Here is a 24,075-nt window from a genome sequence, read left to right on the forward strand (position 1 = left end):
GAATCATTTTCCTCCAATCATTTCTATCCAACGCCATGTCCTCGGTGAGGTTCAAAGCATTCATATCCTTTCCTATCATCTCCATCCAAGTCTTCCTAGGCCTACCCCGACCTCTTTTAACTAATATATTTTCCCATTTCTCCAACCTTCTAACTGGAGCATCATTAGGCCTTCGCCGAATATGTCCAAACCACCGTAAACGATTCTCTCGCATCTTATTTTCAATGGGTGCAACACCTACCTTCTTACGTATCTCTTCGTTCCGAATCTTATCTTTTATTGTATTTCCACACATCCATCTAAGCATCCGCATCTCAGCTACACTCATTTTTTGAATATGATGTCTCTTGGCAGCCCAACATTCCGTACCATATAGTAAAGCGGGTCTAATAGTCGTCCTATAAAACTTTCCCTTCAACCGCAATGGCATTCTACGATCGCACAGCACTCCAGTAGCACTTTTCCATTTCATCCACCCAACCTTTATCCTATGATTTACATCTCCATCAATTTCTCCATACTTTTGAATGATGGATCCCAAATATTTGAAATAATCATTCACCGGTATATCTTGCTCACCAAGCTTCACTACACTCCCATCACTACTTCGTTGCTTACTAAACCGACATTCCATATATTCAGTCTTACTCTTACTCAACTTAAAACCTCTAGCTTCCAATGTCTGTCTCCATAATTCTAACTTAGCATTAACCCCAGCTCTAGACTCATCAATCAAAACAATATCATCAGCAAACAACATACACCACGGTACATTTTCTTGAATTGATCTCGTAAGCTCATCCATCACTATCGCAAATAGGAAAGGGCTTAAAGCAGATCCTTGATGTAACCCAACCGTTATCGGGAAATTGGTTGTCACCCCTCCACAAGTGCGGACATTGGTTACTACTCCTTCATACATATCTTTAATTATACTAATGTACTTGAGAGAAACACCTTTCTTCATCATTGTCCACCAGAGAACGTCCCTAGGTACTCTATCGTATGCCTTCTCTAAATCAATAAAAACCATATGCAAATCTTTGTTCCTCTCTCTATATCTTTCAATAAGTTGTCTAAGAAGATGTATAGCTTCCATAGTTGATCTTCCAGGCATAAAACCAAATTGATTCTCCGATATCATGACAACCTTCCTCAACCTAGACTCAATCACCCTCTCCCAAAGTTTCATAGTATGACTCATGAGTTTTATACCACGATAGTTTGTGCAATCTTGTATATCACCCTTATTCTTATATAAAGGCACCAAAGTACTCTTCCTCCACTCATTAGGCATCTTATTTGTTCGCCAAATCAAGTTAAAAAGATTTGTCAACCATTCTAAACCTTTCTCTCCCAAGCATTTCCAAGCCTCGATAGGTATACCATCTGGGCCAACTGCCCTTCTTGATTTCATTTTCTTCAAAGCCTCTGCAATTTCTTTCTTTTGAATCTTGCGCATGAAGTCACGATTTATCTCATGAAAAGGAATGGAGAAGTCTCCAAGATCTTGAGCATGACTATCATTAAATAGCTTATCAAAATAATCTTTCCATCTCTCCTTAATCTCCTCATCTTTGACTAAAACCCTTTGCGTTTCATCTTTGATACATCTAACCATACCCAAATCCTTCGATTTCCTATCTCTCATCTTTGCAAGCCTATAAATATCCTTCTCGCCTTCTTTGGTATCCAACTTGTCATAAACCTCCTTATATACCTTAGCCCTCGCGTTTCGAACAACTTTTTTAGCTTCCTTCTTTGCTATCATATACTTCTCCAAATTCTCATTATCACGACTCTTACTTAGATTTCTATAACACTCTCTTTTAACCTTAATAGCTAATTTGACAAAATAAATAATTAAAATAAAATAAAAAATCAAAATTTCCCACCTATTTTATAAAACAAGCAAGTTTTGATGGTTTTTATAAACGGTTTTACAATATCAATTTCCAGAAATGGGGGCAGGAGGGCTAGTTTTGAAGGGGGGTTTTCAGAGGCTGAAACCCAACAAGGTGCGACCCACCCGGGCCTATAAATACCCCCTTAGGATCTCTCTCTCTCTCTCTCTCTACTTAGAAAAAATCGCCCTCCCCTCCCTCTCCTCTCTCTCTCTCTAACTTCTCTCTAGATTTGAAACCCCAAACCCCATTATTTTTCCAAGTTTGTTCTGTTAGCGACCTCTACCTGATGACAGTCTCCATTTGTTTGGGTGAGTCCTGTCCAAACAAATCCAGCTTTTGGAGCTTGGCCAACAAAAGTTGTTTTACGTTAGCATTACAGAAGCGCTGCTGGAATTTCTCTAGGATCAAATATTAACCTATAACCTTCAATTAATACTGTGTATGCTCATAAGACCGCCTAATTCTTCCATGAACCTTTAGGATCTCTTCTACGGATTAAATTGTGATAATTATGCCAAAAATTTAATCCATGGGAGGTTCTGCTAAAACTTTTAGAATGAGCCTTGAATTTTTCAAACTAATATATGGAAGGTACTGCCCAAATTTCAGAAATCTTGCTGGCATTATTGTGTAAAAATAGAGCAAGTGTTGTTCAATTTTCTTAAATTAACTTTTTGGGAATTTTATTTTAAACTAGGGCAGGTATGGCCCGAATTTTTATAATAATACATAATCTAATATAAGGGAATTTCTATCAGAATTTTTAGAAGCACTGCCATTTGTGGTCATTCCACTCTACTTCGGTTTGCAAGTTTACGAGACACTCACACTTTATAACACTACATAAAGATCACAGTTGTTATGCCAAAAGCTTGTGATTTATAATATTAAATATGTTCCGGACACATGCATGATTATAACAAAATCATAGGCATTAATTTATATTAGCATGCTCTAGTGAATATTCGCATACCCAACTCTATGTTTGCAAGTTCTAAATTATGCTCGCATGCGCTAATTCCTGTTTGCATGCATTGATTTAGGACAACGTGCATGAATATCTGTTATAAAGGTTTTTGTTCAATAATATAGTTGGGGGTTACCAAAACCCTACGGGCTATGAACTAATATTCTCAAAAATTTTGTTTATCAATAAAATATTACTATGGCCAAGGTTTGAGCAACCTTTGGTGCCATTGGAGCATGTTGTTGTAAATAGCATGCGATTGTATTGTTGTAAAATATGATTAGTTTTTCTCATATACAAGTTTGGGACACTCAAACCCATGAGGTACGAAAAGGGCACTAGATGTTAAATGATCTATGCTTACACACATCCTTAAAGTTGTTGTTCGTCGGCATAGGTGAAGTGCTCATATATACATACCAACACTTAATGGGTTGGGTATATATGACTGTAGTTGTTACCCTAAACGGGTATTTGGGCTATTGAGCACCGGATTTGGCTACAAGTATGGGGCACAAAAAATGTAGTCTCTGTAATTATTAATAACCCTTCAAGCTCATTTAAAATTATATCTGCCTTTGAAGAGGTAGATGGTACAGCCTGGAGTGATATGTAGTAGTTTGTGAGAGCAAAAGCGTCCCATAGGGTCTAGGTTAGGAAGTCGAGGCTATCGACATGTCCTAGGTGATAGACTTTAACTACTGCAGCTAGTCTTGGATGCATCCTATATTTATTGTTTTGTCTTAGCGAGGATTTTTTTTGTCGCAGGCCGCCCACCTTGGGTTCTGGTTCAGTCAGGCACTCGGCTAAAATACATGAGAATAATATGCCCCTGGAATGCTTCGTCCGAATGTGAATGTTGTCCCCTACGTACCAGGGTGAGCAGTAAATATCAAAAGAAAGACCCTCACACAGATTGATATGAAAATATGCCTTGTTAATATAACATATAATTATGATCTTTTCTACATGATTGTTTTTTGAAGCATACATTTTTTCTGTTGGAATACTTTATGCAAATATGTTGAAGGACTTGTGACAATTGAGTTACTCAAATTATATTTTAACATTTCAAATTACTTGTAATGGGTATCTACTTACCAGGTTGTCACAAGTTTGACCTCGTCTTATGGAGAATACAGGTTTAGGTACAAGACACCTTGCACAATAGAGGATGCTGGACATGAGTGGCATCAAGGATAAGAACATTTAGAATTCAGGCCAAAACTTAGGATTTTGTTTTAATCCTAAGCGTTTATTAAACTGAACATTTTTGTAAAAGATTTTATATATATAATATGCATGATTTTGGCTTTTCATGCTCTGATTTGAACATTGTTGATTCACGCATGCAACCCTTCTGAGATTTTTGAACCCTAGTCAAATATGTTTTCGCTGTCAATTTTAAATGATACAGAAAAGTTTAAATTTTTACGTAAATTTTAAAAGGGTTAAAATTTTTGAGGTATTACAATTGCTAAGAAGAAGAAGGAGAAGGAGAAGGGGGAGAAGAAGGGAGAAGGAGAAGGAGAAGAAGAAAGGAGGGTAATAATCATAATAAGAAGAAGAAGGAGAAGGACAAAAAGAGGGAGAAGGAGGAGTAGGGATGGCAGTGGACCGGGGCGGGGCGGGGGACAAGGTCTCCACCCCCGCCCCATCTCAAAAACCAAACCACCATCCCCGCACGGGTTTGGATTTTAACCTCGACCCCTGCCTTCATCCATGTTTCATGTCCTCCATGGGTTTGGATTTTAACCTCGACCCCCGCCTTCATTCTTGTTTCATGTCCTCCATCCCCAGTCCAAATGGAGGCGAGGCGGGGCAGGGCTCCGTTTCCCCTTTGTCCATTGCCATCCCTTAGAAGGATTGGGGATGGGATGGGGTGGGGCAGGGCGGGGCAAGGCAGGGATCGAAACGAGGACGGGACAAGGCGGGGAAAAGCGTAAGTCCATCCTCACCTCCATCCCTACACGGGTTTTGATTTTAACCTTCATCCCCGCCTCCATCCCTATTTCATGTTCTTCATCCCCGGTCCAAACAAGGCAAGGTGGGGCGGGGATCAGAATGGGGACGGGATGAGACAGGACGAGGCGGGGGAAAGCGTAAGTTCATCCTCGCCTCCATCCCTACACGGGTTTTGATTTTAACCTTCATCCTTGCCTCCATCCCCATTTCATGTTCTTCATCCCCAGTCCAAACAGGGCAAGGCAGGGTGGGGCGGGGTCCTGTTTCCCCCCGATCCACGGCCATCCCTAAAGAGAAGGAGGATAAGAAGAAGAAGAAGATTACATACCTGAGTGAGAGAGACAGTCCAAGAGGGTGTGCTCTTGTTCCTCTCTTCATCTTCTTTCGGCAGAGAAAGGGAGAGATGTGGGTGGTGGCTTCTGCAGGTGGTGAAGAGGGTGGGGGCTAGGGAGAAAAAGAGGGGAGGAGACAAAAGAGGGGGGTGCCCTAACATTGGGCCTCCCTCCCCCCTTTTGTTTCGAGTTCTTTTTTTAACATTATAGATGAGGTGTGTGCCTCACCCTGAGGCACGCCTCATCACGAGGAGTGCACCTCAAGGCGTATGAGGTGCACGCCTCACCCATGGTTGTGCCTTGGGCTTGCGCCTAAGGGCAAAAAGCCCCTCGCCTTGAGGTGAAGCGCGTTTTTTGTGCCTTGATGTACGCTTTCAACAACACTTATTGATAGCTAATTTTTTTGTCTTTTTAAATTAGATCAATCAATGGATGGATGTAAAAGTGATCCTGCATTGGAATATTGTAAAGTAGATAAGTTCAAGAACCAAGTGATATGTGTTTTTTGTCGTTATACTTTCCATGGTGACATTTTATTCAAGTGTCATATTGTAGCGCAACACAATGGCGCCATGTCGCTATGTCCTTCACCACACATTTCTCTTCATGTGCGTGAAGAGTTTATAACAAGTTTGGAAGCAGATGTAGAAAAGAACAAAATGGCACCTATGTCACATAGACACAACTATCAAGCAGTCGTACTCGTGTCGAGACAGGTGTGAGTGCAGGTCTAGATTGGGTCGGGTCCAAACCTGACCCAACCAAAATATTTTTTTTAAACCTAGGGTGAAAGGCAAAGAGGAAAAAGAAAAAAGAGCAGGAAGAAGAAGAACAAAAAAAAGGAGGAAGAAGAAAAAAGAGGAGAAGGAAGAAGAAGAAGAAGAAAAAAGAAAGAGGAGGAGAAGGGAGAAGAAAAAGAAGAAAGAGGAAGAGAAGGAAGAAAAAGAAGTAGAAGAAGAGAGAGATCGAGAGCATACCATGTCCCTGTGCACTCATTTTTTGAAATAGTCATGTTGTACCCTCCATACCCGTACATGTACCCGTACCCATGTGACATAGAATGACACAAAAAATTGCTCCTAACAATGAAGATGAAGATAGTGCACCACCACCAATTCCCCTTGACAGTCAAGATGAAAATGATGCACTATTAGACTTAATAGTTCCTAACTCTGAGGATGAAGATGATATACCACCACCACCTCCATCAACTTCAGAAATTGGTGAAAGTTCCAGAGCCCATGAAGAAACACCTAACAAAGCAGTGACGGACATACTTCAAGTTTTACTAATATTGTATTTTGAATAGTTTAGTTACTTTAGTTTTAAAGATTTAGTAATTTAGGAATTAGCCATTTGGAAAATTAGATTATTAGGCTTTATGCAATGTGCACTCTAATAGTTTGGAGGACTTATGATGTTATATTTGTTATATGAACTATGACATTTTAGAGGCCTTGTTAAAATTTCAATGTTATGCATTTTTAATTGTTTGTTTTTATGTTATATTTGTTACATTGCTAATTGTCTGTTTTTATATTACATTTGCTTGATTCATAATTAATTGTTTTTATGTTATATTTGCTTCATTATAATTGTCTATTTCATGGTATATTTGCATCATTCCTAATTGCCTTTTTTATATTAGATTTATTTTATCCATAATTATTTGTTTTCTTGTTATATTTGCTTCATTCATAATTGACTGGTTTTATGTTACATTTGCTTCATTCCTTATATTATATTTTCTTTATTATTAATTTTTGTTGTGCTATATTTGCTTCATAAAATTTGCTTCATTCATAATTGATTTTGTATATGTGCAATGGTATGCAATTGAAGGAAGTTTGCAATATATTTCGCTGAAGTATACACTTATACTTAATTCATGGTCACAATCATATGTTTGTTACTTAAATTTAACAATTTATTATGATATTTCTACTCTTCAATCTTTTGTTCTTTTGGTCCTGCCTAGGCCCCAACTAGGCTTTTTAGGGGTCTCTCGCCTAGTCTCAACCTAAGATCAACACAGCTGGAAGAGAAAAATGAAAAGGCAAAAAAACATCATTTTTACTGTGAGTGATCAAGAATGACATTTGTTTAATTATGAATTTGCCTTTTTTTTCTTTCTAGTTCCCATTTTCTTGGCAATTGAAGTCAGAATTTTGTTTTTTCTTACAGTTTTACCATCTTTGTCAGCAAATAGAATAACTGGCATGCAATCCCTGCAATATTATTGATATTTGAACTTGTTTTTCCATCATCCACTGGGGTGCTTGTATGCACGCATTCATCCAGTAAAGCGGGAAATCTTGGAAGTATGCACTGCACTCCACTCCACAATGCACTCCTAATTGTCCAATATTTCTGGATGAATGGGCGAATGGATGTTTGACTGCACTCACTTATCCAGAATTTCAGGGTATCGTGGAAACTCTCACTGTACTTCAACAATGCAATCTCCAACTTATCCCATGTTGTTGGATAAGTGGATGCATGCAGACACCCATGTAAAATAAAATCTTAATCACACCCAAAACCATAATCTAAAACCAAACTTCAGTTTGATTATTCAAATTCTAGGGAAACTCTTTAACTCAAACAATTCAGAGGAGAGAAAAAAAGAAAAAAAATGAAATCAGAAACTAACCCATTAAGATTCGGTCTAGCGATTCAGTTCCGCCGGCAACGGCCGATTGAACCCACCCCGCCGATTCATATACTGCCTCGGCTGCCGCTTCGTCGCAACCCTAACGCCACTCACATTGGCGCCGGGCACGGGCTTCCCCTTAGTGGAATCGAACCCCAACGGGATCCCCAATTTCTTCATGAACTCTATCTCGTCCGAGTCCTCGACGTTTCCGTCCTCCTTAGGAACAGACCCCCCTGCCGGCTGCTTTGTGCTGCCATCATCGGGTGCGACGGAAGACCGCTGACGTTCCTTCTCGTCGTCCTCCCTCCGGCGCTTCCGGTCCGGCCGGGAATGGTGGTCCACCGATGACGAACGGTGGCGACGCCGCTGCTTCTCTGGCGATCGGGATTTCGTCCTGGACCTCGACCTCGACTTGGATTTCAATCGGCGGTCTGGGGAGCGAGTTCGCGATCGAGTGTGGCGGTGGCTACGGTCCGGAGAACGGGATCGACGGCGGTCCCTATCACGATCACGATCACGATCGCGAACTCGATCTCGGTCCCGGTCTCGCTCTCTGTCGCGATCTCGATCTCGATCTCGATCTCGGCGATCCTTCTCCCTCTCCTTTCGCCATTCCTTCTCCCCCATTTCTGGTTAGGGTTTTAGAGATTCAGAGATTTTGGGGGTATTAGAGGTCCGGTACACCGTCAGAAGCAGGCGCCTTGGATGTGAAGGACACCCATCTAAACCATAAAACCATGAACAAGCTCATTGTGAGCCGTTCATTCTAAGTGATGGGCATCCCATTCATGCAGGTTTTGGATGCCGTTCATCTTGAAATCAACGGCATCGAAAGGTGCTGTGATGATAGGGATGCAAACAGATCGGATTTCGGATCCCAAAATATATTGGGAAGTAGGATAGGTTCTAACCCGAGACAACCAAATTTTGCAAATTTCTTCCTAAATCCGACCCATTTGCAACGTTATATGACGCGCTTCTAGGGGTGGGCCAATCAAAGCCCGGTTCAGGTAAGCCCACCGGGAAACAGGCCCTAAGTTTAACCATAGTTTTCAAGCACAAGCACATCTTTATTAACAGATCCAGGACAAGTCAATCCTGGTTCGCTGGTTGTGTTTCGTATGAAAACCTCTTCACATAAACGGATCGAGCTCCAAGCCTGATCGATGTTCTGCTATTATGTATACAAGCCCATAAATGTCAACACACGTCTATTCTATGGCATCAGCGTCATTAGACAATGCTTGCACCTATGACTTTTTGGTACAAAGTATGAGGGGGGTGTCAACGGGTTGGGTATGATATCAGGTTTGGATTGGGGTCTAATTGGACCTGTTATAAGAGACACCATACTCGGATCTGATAAAAACTACATGAACTAGACCCGAGCCATACTCGATAAAATAATATATTTTTTTGTCATATTTACATTGAAAATTTAGGGATCTTAATTGGAACTTGGGTCGGTCGTGTATAAAATTTCACAAACTATAAGCGGCTCCATGCATTAATCCGGAGCTGGGTCTTAATCCGGTCTTCTTATTCATCACCATACCCAGACGTTGTAAGGTTTGGTACGGGTAGGGTCGGACGTTGACACCCCTACAAAGGTACGGTACAGCAGAATTGTACCAAATATACCGACTAGGGTTCTGTGTGATTGGTAGGAGCTGTCAGTGCAACGTCTCCTAGTGGTGGGAAGTTGCAGGTTCAAAATCCAGTGGCACAAATGGTCTCACCTTTTTTTTATAGTTGGAAGCATCCAAACGTCATCTTCTAGCTTTTTGGTGTACTTCAATTATAAAGGACAGATGTCCACTCATTGGGGACTGCACGTGTCCCTGTCAATCTCATACAAAGGATTCCTATTTGCACTAGATAAAGCAAACAGACAAGTTGTTGTGTTTTCATAAGTTTTAGTCTTCTCCAAGTCCATGTCCATATTTGGACCACAAAGTTATGTTGTCTTTGTGAAATAATGTGTTTGAGTCTATTCGGGGTCACACGAGATAATAATTGTCAAATGTATGGAAAAAAACAAGGGACTTGAAGTAGTTAAGTCTTAAAATATATTGAGGTAACAAGGCTCGTGCCTTTACTCTTTTGGATAGAGTACCCCTAGTATGACCATGACGACAAGGTCTTCACCCCCACCCCCATTTAAAAAATTTACCCTTTATCCCCGTTTCATTCCCGTCTCAAAACAGTTGTTCTCATCCCCATTCATGTCTCTGTCTTCATCTCAATTCTCGTCTCAAAATAACTTTATTCTTATTTTAAGAAGAAAATAAGACAAGAATGAGTTTAAGGTTAGAAATGTTTATATATATATATATATATATATATATATATAAATATTTTATAATATATAAATGTATATTCATAATTTTATTAATACGAATTTGAGATTCTTATTTTAAGAAGAAAATAAGACAAGAAAGGGTTTAAGGTTAGAAATGTTTATATATATATATATATATATATATATATAAAGATTTTATAATATATAAAGGTATATTCGTAATTTTATTAATACGAATTTGAGACGGCGAGGGTAAGAATAATTCCATCCCCACCTTCATCTCGGTACGGGTTTTGAACATCTTCATCCCCGGTTCATTTCCTGCTTTAAGTCATCCATTACTGGTTTAAATAGGATGGGTTTGGACGGATCCCTGCTTTTCTCTGGTCCACTGCCATGCCTATTTAAGGGGAAAAGAGATAAAAAAATAAATTTTTTTCTAAGATGCTATCTTGCTTAAAAAAATTTTATGAGAATTGACATTTATAATGTAGACTTTGAGGCAGCATCCATCCACCAAACTTTTACAGCCATATATGAGGTTGAAATATTCCAATTATTTTTTTATGGTTATCACGGTTTTGTTTGGAAAGTGACCATCGGAGGTCACCGGGGTAAGGGTGGAATCCCCATTTCAAAAATTGCTTGGAATCCAGGAATAAAGAGAAAAGTAGGAACTGGCACGACTTTTGTGAATTTCAATTCCTTAATTACCAAATGCTACAACAGTCACACTTTGATGACCTTCTCATTTCATTTATGTTGGTGAAAACTGCATCGCAAACAACGTGACTATGGAAGTAGGGAATCCTTTATGGATTCTAAGTGCTCCCGAACGACTCTAAGGATTTGATAAATCCACTTTTTCATCCGCAAGAAACAGTTTCCATTTATCGCTATGATTTGAAAAATGTCGTCATCAATCATATATAAATACCTTTGTTTCTTTTCGTTAATTGCTGAGATGTTCGAATGATCCATCAACCTAACTTGATATTAACGTTTCCTAATCAACTTAAAATTATACACCCATGTCTTTTTTAAGTTTTTTTTTTTTGTTTTTTTGGTTAATCTAAAAAAAAACTTTGGCTTAAAAGTATCTTTCTTTCGCCGACTTAAGAATATACCCAGCTTGAGCCTTGTGACAAGAGATATGTGCTGTCATGGGCCTATTAGTTTCAATAGGCCAGCGCAATGCGACAATAATTTCTTATCACGGCAAGCCTCGCTTGTCAATAGCAAAAACTTGTAATCAAGTAGAGAATAGATAGAAGAATTGCAATCACAATAAACAATCACAATGAGGACGAACAAAAGAAAATTCAATGCATTTGATTCATTCACAATTTTACCCGCAGGCAAATTCATGCTGCACTGGCCTATTAAAGAAAATAGGCACATGTGCAACCATGAGCTTAAAACTGTGAATCGTTCATAAGTTGCCCCCTATCTGATGAGTGAAACCCTTGCTCATCTATCTTTAATTTTTTCTTTCTGTTTAAGCAAAGCGGCAGGTTGATGTGCCAGGTGGTGTCAATAAGGGGCTATCACGGTTCAGATCATCAAATCCCCACAATTCATCACCTGAATGTATATAACAACAAAATTATGTATTAAATTAATGAAGAAGGTCAAAAACTGTGATAGGTTAAATCTAAGGATAAATTCAACATCATATGTAGGGAAATTCAAGAGAGAGATCGGTGAAAGAAGGTTAGATTAAATTTCATTATCAAGGACACCTATTTTTCTGTGTTGAGTTATTGATAGTGTGCAAGAATATATGTTCAAGTCGAAAACCTCTTTTCACTCAATCCGTCTCCATAGATGTGTTCTCTTTTCACTCAAACACCTTGGATCGTCTTTTTTGAAGTAAAAATCATAATTTTTTAAGTCGTAAAATTTATAATTGATGTGCACCATTGATTTATGGTCCCCTTAAAAAATTTCCTTACATTGCAATCACAAGACTCAAAACTTGTTTTTCTCTAGGAAACACCATCTAAATCATATTTACAGGTTTTTCGTTTACGATCTGATCATTTAATTGCATGGCATCCGTGATCAGGATGCCTCTCTCTCTCTCTCTCTGTCTCTCTCTCTCTCTCTCTCTCTATATATATATATATATATATATAGAGAGAGAGAGAGAGAGAAATCATTTGGTATTTGAGTCTCTTGTTCTTGTTAAATTGTTGAAATATTTGATTTTGCCTTGATATTCCTTTTGGGTCGTCGAAATCCCATCGAATTCGGTTTTTTCTCTTCTGACTGTTGGCATTAGGGGTTGTTTATAAAAAAAACTTCAATGTTGAGGCCAACGGCATTTTTAAAGGGATGATGGAACCGACAACCAACCGAAAGGGGTGGCACACCCCTTCAATGGTCGCAGGCCACCAGACGATGTCGGGTGAACTATCGGATGTCATTCGACTATGTGCAGGCACAGTTCAGTGTCAACACAGGGTGAAAGGAGAGAGAGAGAGAGAGAGAAGACCACATGATCCTTCCCGATCTCTCACAATATTCTAGAAGGAGACTGGATCACACCTCCCTCCGTTCGATGACAGGGCGCAGGAGGAGGAGGGCCGAACAACCCTCCCCACACCGTCAGGCTACGATCGACCCCTCCCCATTGAGATCCGGTGAACGGGAGGGCCGTTTGGCCCTTACTAGGTCACCTTTGATAGGTCGAACGTCGGCTCGGCGTCCAGCAAGGGTGACCTGAATCTGGTGACATGCGGGGGCGGTTTGCCCCCCCCCCCTCCCCGTGTTGGGTTTTGTAGGGCCTGACCCGAGACGGGTCTGGTCCAACCTGATCCGACAACCCTAGACCCTTAACACATGTTTTGGACCATAAAAAAGAATTCATTAAAATAAATTTTTTATTATTATTGGGTATAAGCCATCAGTTTTTTTTAATTAATATAATGTATTGTTAGGGTTTAGGTTTTGGATGTAGTTTTTTCTTTTTTTAGAAATACTATGAATGTTTAGTTAGGGTTTTAGGGGTTTGTAGCATGAGGCATGAGAAATGAATGCTTGATTCTAATTAGAATATTAGGATTTTTTTATTTATTTAGCTTAAATATATGTTTTTTTAGGACTTTAGGTATTGATTTGGGTTTTTTCAAATGACATGAATATTTATATAATTAGGAGTTTTGGGGTTTTTATGCTATTTTCTTTTAGATTATTATTAAGCATGATTCCATTAATGAATGTTTAATTTTGCCTATCAAACTCTTAAACCCTTGATTTTTATTAGGATTTAAGTTTTATATTTTGATTTTGGATTTTTGTTAGGGTTTTTATTTTAATTTAGATTTTTGTATTTTTTAAAATTAGCATATTTATGAATTATGTTTGTTAGGATTTAGGGTTTTGATTTTTTGTTTTTAGAATGACATAAATATTTAGTTTATGGTTTTGAGTTTTTTAGTATTTTTTAATTACCATTAAGCATGAATAAATGTTAGATTTGATTTTGGTTAGAATATTAAGGTTTTTGTTAAATAACATAAATGCATAGTTTTTTATGTTTGTTGGAATATGGGTTTTGATTTGTTTTTCTAGAATGACATAATATTTAATTATAGTTTTAAGTTTTTTTGTGTTTTTTAATTACGATTAGGCATGAACCATGAATATTGTGTGATTTGCTTTTGCTTAGAGTCTTAGTGTTTTTCTATCAATAAGCATAAATGCATAATTTATGATGTTTGTAGTCATTTGGGTTTTGAATTGGTTTTTTTATAATGACATAAGTTTTAGGTTTTTATGTGTTTTTTTAATTATCATTAGGCATGAATTCATGAATATTGTGTAATTTGATTTTGGTTAGAATATTAGAGGCTTTTGTTATCAATTGGCATAAATGCATAATTTATGATGTTTGTAGGAATTAAGCTTTTGATTTGTTTTTTTTTAATAACATAAATGTTTAGTTATGGTTTTAGGGTTTTTTGTGTGTTTTTTTAAAATTGCCATTAGGCATGAATCCATAAATATTGTGTGATTTGATTTTGGTTAGAATATTAGGTTTGTTTATCAATTAAGATACCTGAATAATCTCTTATGTTTGTAGGAATTAAAATTTTGATTTTTTATAATGACATAAATGTTTAGTTATGCTTTTAAGGTTTCTTGTTTTTTTTTCTAATTACTATTAGTTATGAATCCATAAATATTGCTTAATTTGATTTTGGTTAGAATTTGAAGTTTTTTAGCAGTTAGAGTTTTGATTTTTTTAATGTCATGAATTAGTATAGTTTATTAGTAATTACTTTTTTCTTTACTTTGTGTTTGTGTCCACTCTAATTTAGATTTCTGGGTTCACCCCTGCCCACACCCCCAACCCCTCAAAGAAAAAAACTAAATTCGAGGGAAAAAAAAGGAAACCCATCTAGCTCTCTGAGTTCTTTGACATAAACCCTCGTCATGAACAGAGGCCAGGAATACAATTAGTGGTTGTACCGGATGAAATTGTATATAGCACATAACAGTACCAGCCAAGGTAGGGGCCAAAACACAGTGTGGGCTCACGCTGGGCCACTCAACCCAAGTCCGGTAGGGTCTACACCTGGCTCATAAGCCTAGATGATTGGTCCCCAAAACCGGCAAGCATCGATCATAAAGCAGGCCTGAGGACAGGGGATTGTGATCCAATTAATGACAGCATCCACCCCCGCCGCACAACAGGCTGATGGGTCAGTGAGCCCATTTCAGTGTCAAGCGATCTACCATAGTTAATCTTAGGAATGAAAACCGAGTCAGATATCAGTAGGATCAAGCTTCACCCCGGCATTGTAATTAGACTTTAAAAAAGTAAGTCCAATTCTAGATCCAGATCCAACTCATATTTCACAGTGCGGTCTCATGTGTGAGTCCTTATAGTACTGGGTCCACTGAAAATAAATTCCAACCCAGATCGAACTATATATTTGTACCCAATTCCAACCCAAATATAGCTAACCCAACCATATTCCAAATCCAACCCATTTTGGGGTTTAGGTTATCCGAGTTTGACAATGTGAGCCAGACCAAGTCAGGCCTAGGTCAGGATTGTTTGCATCCCAAGTTAATATCATCAATTAAGTAATTTTGACCAATTTCACGAAGAAAACCCTACTAAATCCATTGGGCAATAAAGGCCTTGAACAGCTTCAATAAAATTAGACAGTGGCATCGAGCAGCTTGATATAAAATTTAAACTCCTCACAGCCCTGTGTGGTTCAGATCTTAAAATGAAGGCATCAACTCCACCGTCAGAACTCAGAAGAGGAGCTTTGTATAATCCATTTTCATGTTCTCGTCCATCTGAAGAAGCATCGAACTTTTCAAGGCACGCGTAGAATTCAAATGTGCCACAAGTTATTAGAAAAAACCGGTTCTTTAGCACAGTACTTTTACCAAAATCTGGGGCTCAATAAGATAGCTGGATAATTAGGTCATGATGTTCATTACTGAAGGGTCACAGATTCAAATTCTCAAAATCAGATGCCGAATGAGATAACTGGATAGATAAGGCTATGTTTGGGAGCCTTGAATTGGAGGTTGTGTTATGGTTTCTGCCATACACTCACTCTTGCTGTTTAGGAGAAGTGGTGTTGCTAAACAATGCATTGGGAATGGCATTGGCAGCCCAAACACCACATTTCAACACCTTTCATGAGAATGTTTTTGGCAACTCCATCTCTCAACATCACATTGGCAAAACAATATTTTGGCAACACTGAAACTGTGTTGCTATCTCATTGCAAGGCTCCCAAACACGGCCTAAGTCACACTATCTTTAACAACAGTCAGTTTTTTTTTTTAACATTTAACAAGAGAAAAACTAGATTTAAGTAGTGAGGCCCAAGAGAGATTGACACCAAGCCATATGGCTCATCTCAAGAACCTGCCTTACCCTCTAAGAAGCCTACTGTTTCGGCCTTAAGAAAAGGGATACACGTTCAGGTATCAAAGTTTTGGCATAATTCAACTTGAACACGTTAAGCAGGCCCACCTAGTCAGATGTGAAAAGTCCTTGTGGGCATATGTCATGTAGGCTATCAAAAATGGCACCATGATGAATGAAATTGCTTTTTTGCCCTTCATCAAAGAAAATAAAAGGAAAATCTCCCAAATCATGAAATCCCACATTTTGTAATCTCAAATAACATTTTGAAGAAATGAAATTGCCTTTGGTCCTTCGTTAGTAAAACAGCACACCCAATTCCATATTTTGAGTCTTTGCCCCTTTGGTTTTGTCCCAGATTTTAATTGGTCATTCTTTATCACCAAACCCTAACCCTATAGGGTACCGTGTGGGTCAGGTAAGTCAAACCCAACCAATTGATATATCTACATATGTGAGCATGCACACCAATCGTATAGATGTGAATGCATGCACATTTCTGTTTGTCTGAATTGGTTTAAATGACAATTTCCATAGCTAGAAGCAATGTTGTTAAAATGGGTCTGAACAAGCCGCTTCAGATGGAAACAGGGGTCGATGCAAGCCCCTTCCAAATAGATCAATTTTGGCTTGAATTGGCTGAATCGACCAAGAACGGTTGATTTGAAGCAGAATCGGTTTAGAATTGGCCAAATTCTATTTTTTCTTATTTTTCTATTTTTGTATTTTCTGACCTTTGAATAAAAAATATTCGGATTCAAAAAAGATTTCATTCGGTTAGATTCTTTGTTTTTTTAAAGAAACCCATTCACCTAGTGAACTGATTTTAACAACATTGGCTAGTACTTGCAACTAAAATAAGACTAACGAAAAAAACAGAGACCCTCTAATTCTTCAAATATACATCAATAAAGTGAAAAGCCCAAAGCCCAGACAATGATGAAATAACACAATAATGACCAAATAGAATTAACACAGGTTGCCACACCTTTTTTTATGCCCAAACCGTTAAGCGAACTGTCTTAGCCATTAGCAGTTGATTTGTAATGGTCATCATCGATGGTTGAGTAGATAAATCCTTCACTTGCCAAGAACTCAATAGCCTCCCTGCCATGAAGAATACATAACGACTTGTAAAACACGCGCGCGCGCACACACACACACACAGAGAGAGAGAGAGAGATACAAAATGCGCTTTTTGGGTAATCCCAGTCGCCTGACAACTTCATCCACATGCAACCCTTGTTCTATAGCACTGTTGAAGCAAGAAACTCACTGTCATCAAATCAAAGTGACCAAAAGCTTATAAAGAAAATGCTTACTCTATCCAGTAGATAACCAAGTGACATCGAAGAAAGAAGGTTTCTGTTATGGAAAGTAACTCACAGGCTAGCAGGTTCCTCGAATATCCTCTGGACTCTGGTGTTGATATCTTGATCCGATCCAACTGCTGATGGCCGTGCAGAATACTGATACAGAAAATAGGCAGGTTTTCAAACGTGATAATACACTGAGGACGAAGAAAAACAAGACAAATTGAAGCCATAAGAACTCCATACTTGATTGGTGATGGATTGATTTCCCAGTGTACCACCTGAAGATACTGAGTTTGGTTGTGGTTGACCCATATTTCCAGACTGCACTTTTCATAACACTCGAATCAAATAGTTCAGCATTAAGAACCAATATTATGCAGCGAAAAAGATTCCTAAAAAGAACGCACCTGTCTTTTGTTGTTGTCCACATGCACAGCAATACATTCAATATAGTGGAAAGTGACCTCATCAAAATCAGTGATTAGCCTTAGAAGTACAAGAATATTAATCAGTTAAGTAAACTCAAGCTATTAGAGGATCGTGAGAGAAAACTGCAACAGAAAAATTGAAAAAAAGAAAGTAGATCCAGTCCCTGAAATATAGGTTTAGATGGTATATGATAGATGAATGTCAGCCCTGATCTCCAAATAGTTGTCCAAGTTGCTAAATACAGCAGAGAACCAGCCCTAGTTAACATAGGGCGTGATCCTACTCAGTCATTTCAATAACATATAGCTGATACCTTTATGGCCATCTCAATGGAGCTCTTTATTATCTGATAGATTGGAAACATAACAATGGATGCAGGATACCAGGATTTTACTCAAAATATAACAGATATGACAATTTAGCAAACACATAGAAAGTGCTGAATTTAAAGCTTAAACCAAAACATTAGGCAGGAGTGGGTTTCACAAGACTTGAGCCATACAAACCCGACTCACAGACAAGTGCATACAGCACACACAAAGGGCGATCTTTTTGTTTCTATTTTTTGCCCAATTTGTTTCTCGCTGTTCCTCTTCAACCATTTTAAGTTAAGATAAATCTCCTAGAGCTGATGTTCGAAAGAAAATTAAAGAGCATCACCTTGAGTTGATATCTTATTTGGACCTTGGCCTCTTTAGTGTGTTGAAGTACAAATACAAAAAAGAAAAAACAAACAACTGTTTTTCATGCTGCTGGTTTGGTTCCCACATTTCAACAAAATTTGGAACACCACAAAAGGGAAGAGCAAAAACTGAAAAAGGTCTAGTAGTTTAAGTTTACCAGCATAGTTATGTTAACCATTTTGAACAAATTATGTGGATCAATTTACAGCATAAGCATATGAACCAAATACAATGCATGACATGGTGTCAGGAAGTGGTTCCAACCTTCAAAGAGCTCCTACGTAACCTTCCACTGTGATGAACACTCATGTTTGCAGAAAACCCAGTCTTATCAAGCCAATGAACTTCCTGGTTCTTGGTCACTCCACAAGTGAGTGATCACACCCAACCAGGTCTGATCTCACTCTCAAAATAATAGTTTCTCGGGCACAGTTTTGGGCAAATTCTCAAAATTTTAGGGTAATTTAATTCAAAAACACAAAATGAAAGGTTGTTTTATGTTTATGGGTGTGAAAATGAGGGCAAAACAACCCCTTTTAAGCTAAAACCCCCTCCAAAAGTAGCTGGGCGCTCTGACCACTGAGAACTTTAGGGGGTATTTGAATGCACGGATGTACTCATCCACAGCGACAAGTGTGCCCCACTCCCCTCCGCCTTGCAGACGAAGGATGCATGGGGCGGGAACAAAATGTATCCCTCTCCATATGTTTGGTCATAAAAAGCTGGGATGCAAGAGTCGGAGGGGGGAGGTCTGACTCTTGTGCCCCAGACGTGATTCTGAGCAGCCCATATCCCATGATGCAAACACCTCCTTAAATTTTCAGGAATGGATGACTCGCACGTATACGTCTCACAGGATTTTGTTATATGATACATGCTGATACAGCCTGATAATCTATGTTTAAATTGTATTGGGCTAGGGGCTGGTGCACCGTACCAAATTTGATGTAGACATGAGCATCAAAGTGACAAAGAAAGTACTGTCATAATTTGATGTAGACACTCAAATGACAAATATCAAGTAAACCCTGAGCAATTACCATTTGCATAAATTCATATACTAGAAGAAAAACTATAACACAATTTGATTGAAAGAGATGACACGCCATGAACCTAAACCAAATTATTGACAATATCAATAAGACTTGAAGAAACACAAGGGACAAAGGCATGATACATACCTGACACCAAAAGAATTAATACTTCTTTTGCCCTGAAAAGTTTTCAAATGCCCGTGAACACGAACATATGAGCCATTCCTGCATTGGAAGTACTAACCTTTAGAAGAAAACAACCTTAATAGTTTAAAAAAAGAACAAAAACAAAATCAAGCAAAGAGAAGTTCACAAAAAGCAATTGTAATGAAATGGTGATCTTCCACAAATGCACTCGGATCACTCAAAAGGAAGTGTTTACAAGACACTTTAAGCAAGGCCCATAAAAGGGTAAAAGCGGAAAACCACAAATAAATAATGCAATTTTATTGAAGTAGACAAATGCTTAAAAAGCATTTGAGAAGATATTTTACAAGAGGGGATGCACCCTTATTTATGCAAGAGCAAGAGGGAGAGCTCATAATGAGCTCTCCCTTCTAGTCGTTGGACTAGTCCAACGACTAGAAATCTAGCCTTCCAACGACTAGATTGTTTGGTTAAGTTCCGGTTGGAACTTAACCAAACTATATTATCTAGTTTTATATGAACTAGATAATATAAATACATGAAAATAAAAGAAAAAATAAAATAAAATAGGAAAAAATATATATAATATAATAATAATATATTATTATTATATATATGTTACATTTTAACACTCCTCCCTCAAATTTACGATACAATGAGCAAAAGTTTGTCTTGAAGGAAGTGGAATCTGGGAGTTGCAAGAGGTTTGGTAAAGAAATCTGCTAATTGGTATTCTGATGTAACATATGGCAGATCAATGGTGTCATGCAGATACACCTCTCTGACACAGTGGCAATCAATCTCTATGTGTTTGGTGCATTCATGAAAAGTTCGGTTGCTTGCGATGTAGATTGCACTTTTGTTGTCACAACACACGTGTGAAGCTTGTGTTGCTTCAGCTCCCATATCAGCTAGCAGTCGTCTGAACCAAACAACTTTCATTGTGATGGTTGTCATGGCTCTATATTCAGCTTCAGTAGAGGAAAGAGAAACCTTTTGTTGCTTCTTTCACCTCCACGATATGAGAGATTCACCTAAAAACACACAGAAACCAGTAGTTGAGTGCCTATTATTAGGATCACCTCTCCAGTCAGCATTAATATAAGCAATTCTATGTCACAGGGATTCGGCTAGCAGGGTGTCGCACCCGCGTCGACGCGACTCGACGCGGGTGCGGCACCGGGTGCGGTCAACCCGATCCTGGGTGCGTAGACCGCACCCAGGATCATTTAGGTCCATTTTTTTGGGATTTTTTTTTAAAAAAAATTGCCCTATGAAATGGGCTGCGGAATTTTAAAAAAAAAAAATTTTGCTGACAGTTGTTGCTGCTCCTGCCATTTCAATCCTAATCCTTCTTTTTCGTAAAGGATTTTCTCTCCATAATAAATGATAATGATGGTGGTAGCCTTGCAGATCCTTCTTTTTCGTAAAGTATTTTCTCTCTCCATAATAAATGATAATGATGGTGGTAGCCTTGCTGATCCTTCTTTTTCGTAAAGGATTTTCTCTCTCCATAATAAATGATAATGATGGTGGTAGCCTTGTTGGCTATTAGTATTCATTGTTCTCCTGACGAGATGGGTGCGCTATCATGCAGCTGTATATAAAATGAAATTTGAAAAAACCTGCGTCGGGGGAACCCCCTTATATATATATATATATATATATATATATATATATATATATATATATATATATATATATATATATATATATATATATATATATATATATATATATATATATATATATTACATTTTTGCCCCTGCCGCACCCCCGCACCCGAGTTTTTTGGAAGTGCCGAATCCCCGCACCCGCACCCGCACTCATGTGACATAGAAGCAATTAAATCTAAAGATGATGATGCAGACAAGAAGAGTCTGCGTGAGAGAGAACTCTTTAAATATCTAATAATGCGTAAAACTGCTCTCATGTGAACGGATGTGGGAGCATGCTGAAACTGGATAGTTGTGTAAACAACATGTGCAATGTCTGATCAACTGATAGAAAGGTAGGAAAGTGCTCAAACAAGTTGTCTAAACGAAGTGGGATCCTCTAGCCATTCTCCATCATCAATTTTCATTTTAACATTTACTACTTCTGGAGTGTCAACTTTCTTATCATCGGTAATGTCAGACCTGCAAACAATATCAAAAGCGAATTTAGATTGAGATATTAAGTACCCACGAGAGGAATAAGCAACTTCTATGCCAAGGAAATATCGTAAAAGTCTTAGGTCAAACATTTCAAAATGAGTTTTAAGAAGAGTTTTGATATTGGCTACTCCATGTTTGTCACCTTCAGTGATAATCATATCATCCACATAAAGAAGAAGAATGATGATACCTGAATCAGATTGCTTAATAAACAAGGCAGTGTCAGTCAAACAAGAACGAAATCCAATATCAATCATAACATGACTAAATCTGTCATAAGAGGCTTTTGGTGCCTGCTTAAGGCCATAAAGGGTCTTCTAAAGACGAAGAATTTTACCCTTAAGAAGACTCATACCAAGCAGAGCTTTCATGTATACTTCTTCAATAAGACTCTCATTTAAAAATGCATTTTTGACGTCCATTTGAAATATAGGTCATTTTTTGATAGAAACTAAAACAATTAAAGTTCGAACCGTGGTCATTCAGGCCACAAGAGCAAAGGTTTCTTCGTAGTCAATGCCATACTCTTGAGCATAGCCTTTGGCTACGAGTCGAGCTTTATATCTTTCTAGGGTCCCATCACTTTTGGTTTTGACTTTGTAAACCCATCTACAACCTATAGGTTTCTTTCCAAGTGACAAGTCTTGAATGAACCAAGTGTTGGCCTTCTCTAATGCATCTAATTCAGTTTTCATAGCTTCAATCCATTCTACATGATTTTTGGCTTCAGAGTACGAGGAAGGTTCAATATAGGATTGAATTAATGTAAGGGCTGCCCTATACGAGGGTGAAAAAAATTCATAAGAGACGAATTTTTCGAGAGGTCTAACAATTCTAGAAGTCCTGCGAGGAGGAGCTTCAAAGAATCTTTCTAACGCACAGAGAGGGTGTTGCTCTCCAATTCTTCGTCTTGAATACTGTAAACCAGTGTTATTAAAAGCGCACCTCAAGGCGCAAAAAGCACGCCTCACCTCAAGGCGAGGGGCTTTGTGCCTTGAGGCGCAGGCATAAGGCACAAAAGCCCTGAGGCACACGCCTCATACGCCTTGAAGCGTACGCCTGAGGGCGAGGCGCGCCTCACCTTGTTTTGGTAAATTTATGTTTTTCATCCATTTTACATAGAAATTTGAGGAGCTCAGTTGGAACTCCGGTCTGGCCCATGTATGGTATGAAAGTTCACAGACCATATCATATATTAATTGGACCCTTCGGGTCTGACCCAGATTCTTTTTTAACCTTTTTATTTATCATCAAACCCAAACCATTGACACCCCTAGGCGAAAGGTGTTTGCCTGAATCAACTTAATTGATTGAACTTGAAAGGTAAAAGTTCTTGAATTAAGTTTTGAGCCTAAAGTGGACCTTGTTGGGGCATTTGTACAAAAGCTCCAAACCAAACCAATTTTTGTCCTTTTAAATCTCCTTTTTTTCTTAATTAGCCATGGAGAAGCTGTTGCTATAGCTTTGACCTGAGTAATTGTCTGCAGTATAAAGCTGCATGAGTGCTCTTCATCTTACCATTGAGGATAGTTTCTCATTTTCCTGTCATTGCCAAATAAAATAATTAATACAGAAGAGTTTGTCTTTCTATGTTGTTCTATTGTAAACGAGTATCAATTTTTTAGTATATTTTAACTTTTGTTGGTTAATCTCATATATTTTTCAGTTATTTCAGTTATGTAATTAGTTTTTGTTAGGCAAGGGCAACAACCCTAAACCTAAACAAATCGGGCCTGGTCCATAAGAAACCGGGACCCGCACCAGGGGGTGCCCCAGGACCCCCCCCCCTCCCCCCCTTCTGTAAGGGCAAAAACTCTGAATCCGGCTCCACAACTCATCAGTTTATTAATATATTTTAACTTTTATTAATTAATCTCATATATTTTCCAGTTATGTAATCAGTTTTTTAGTTACTTTTATATGTTAATCTCATATTTTTTAGAATAATCGCATATATTTTAACTTTTGCTGGTTAATCTCATATATTTTCAAGTTATTTCAGTTATGTAATTAGTTTATTAGTATATTTTAACTTTTTTTTTTGTTATTCTCATATATTTTCCAGTTATGTAATCAGTTTTTAGTTACTTTTGTATGTTAATCTCATATTTTTTAGTATTTATTTGAGATTTTTTCTATTTCTTATTGTTGAGATTAAGAGGTTTTAAGTTTAAAGTTTTCTTAGATTAGAGGTTATTTGAAATTTTAATTTAATGAGGGACTTATATGTAATTTCTCCTTTTGGCCTCTTTCTATTTAACATAGAGATTAGCCCTAAT

At 38.1% G+C, this 24,075-nt stretch overlaps 1 protein-coding gene across 1 annotated transcript in view; it reads right to left on the reverse strand.

The window, feature by feature from the left end:
• Window positions 1–24,075, reverse strand: part of LOC149842275 (replication protein A 32 kDa subunit A-like) — a 62,430-nt gene that overhangs the window by 21,245 nt on the left and 17,110 nt on the right. The window contains exons 5-10 of the mRNA XM_090001346.1: window positions 19,641–19,718; window positions 17,755–17,833; window positions 17,591–17,668; window positions 17,418–17,500; window positions 17,218–17,286; window positions 17,020–17,138 (exon numbers count right to left, since the gene is read on the reverse strand). Coding sequence (XP_089857472.1) covers window positions 17,054–17,138; window positions 17,218–17,286; window positions 17,418–17,500; window positions 17,591–17,668; window positions 17,755–17,833; window positions 19,641–19,718 — 472 coding nt within the window. The 3' untranslated portion in view covers window positions 17,020–17,053. The remainder of the gene's footprint in view (window positions 1–17,019; window positions 17,139–17,217; window positions 17,287–17,417; window positions 17,501–17,590; window positions 17,669–17,754; window positions 17,834–19,640; window positions 19,719–24,075) is intronic.

This window comes from Nuphar pumila, chromosome 3 (genome assembly GCF_984573655.1).
Source record: "Nuphar pumila chromosome 3, dmNupPumi1.hap1.1, whole genome shotgun sequence".
Lineage (NCBI taxonomy): Eukaryota > Viridiplantae > Streptophyta > Magnoliopsida > Nymphaeales > Nymphaeaceae > Nuphar > Nuphar pumila.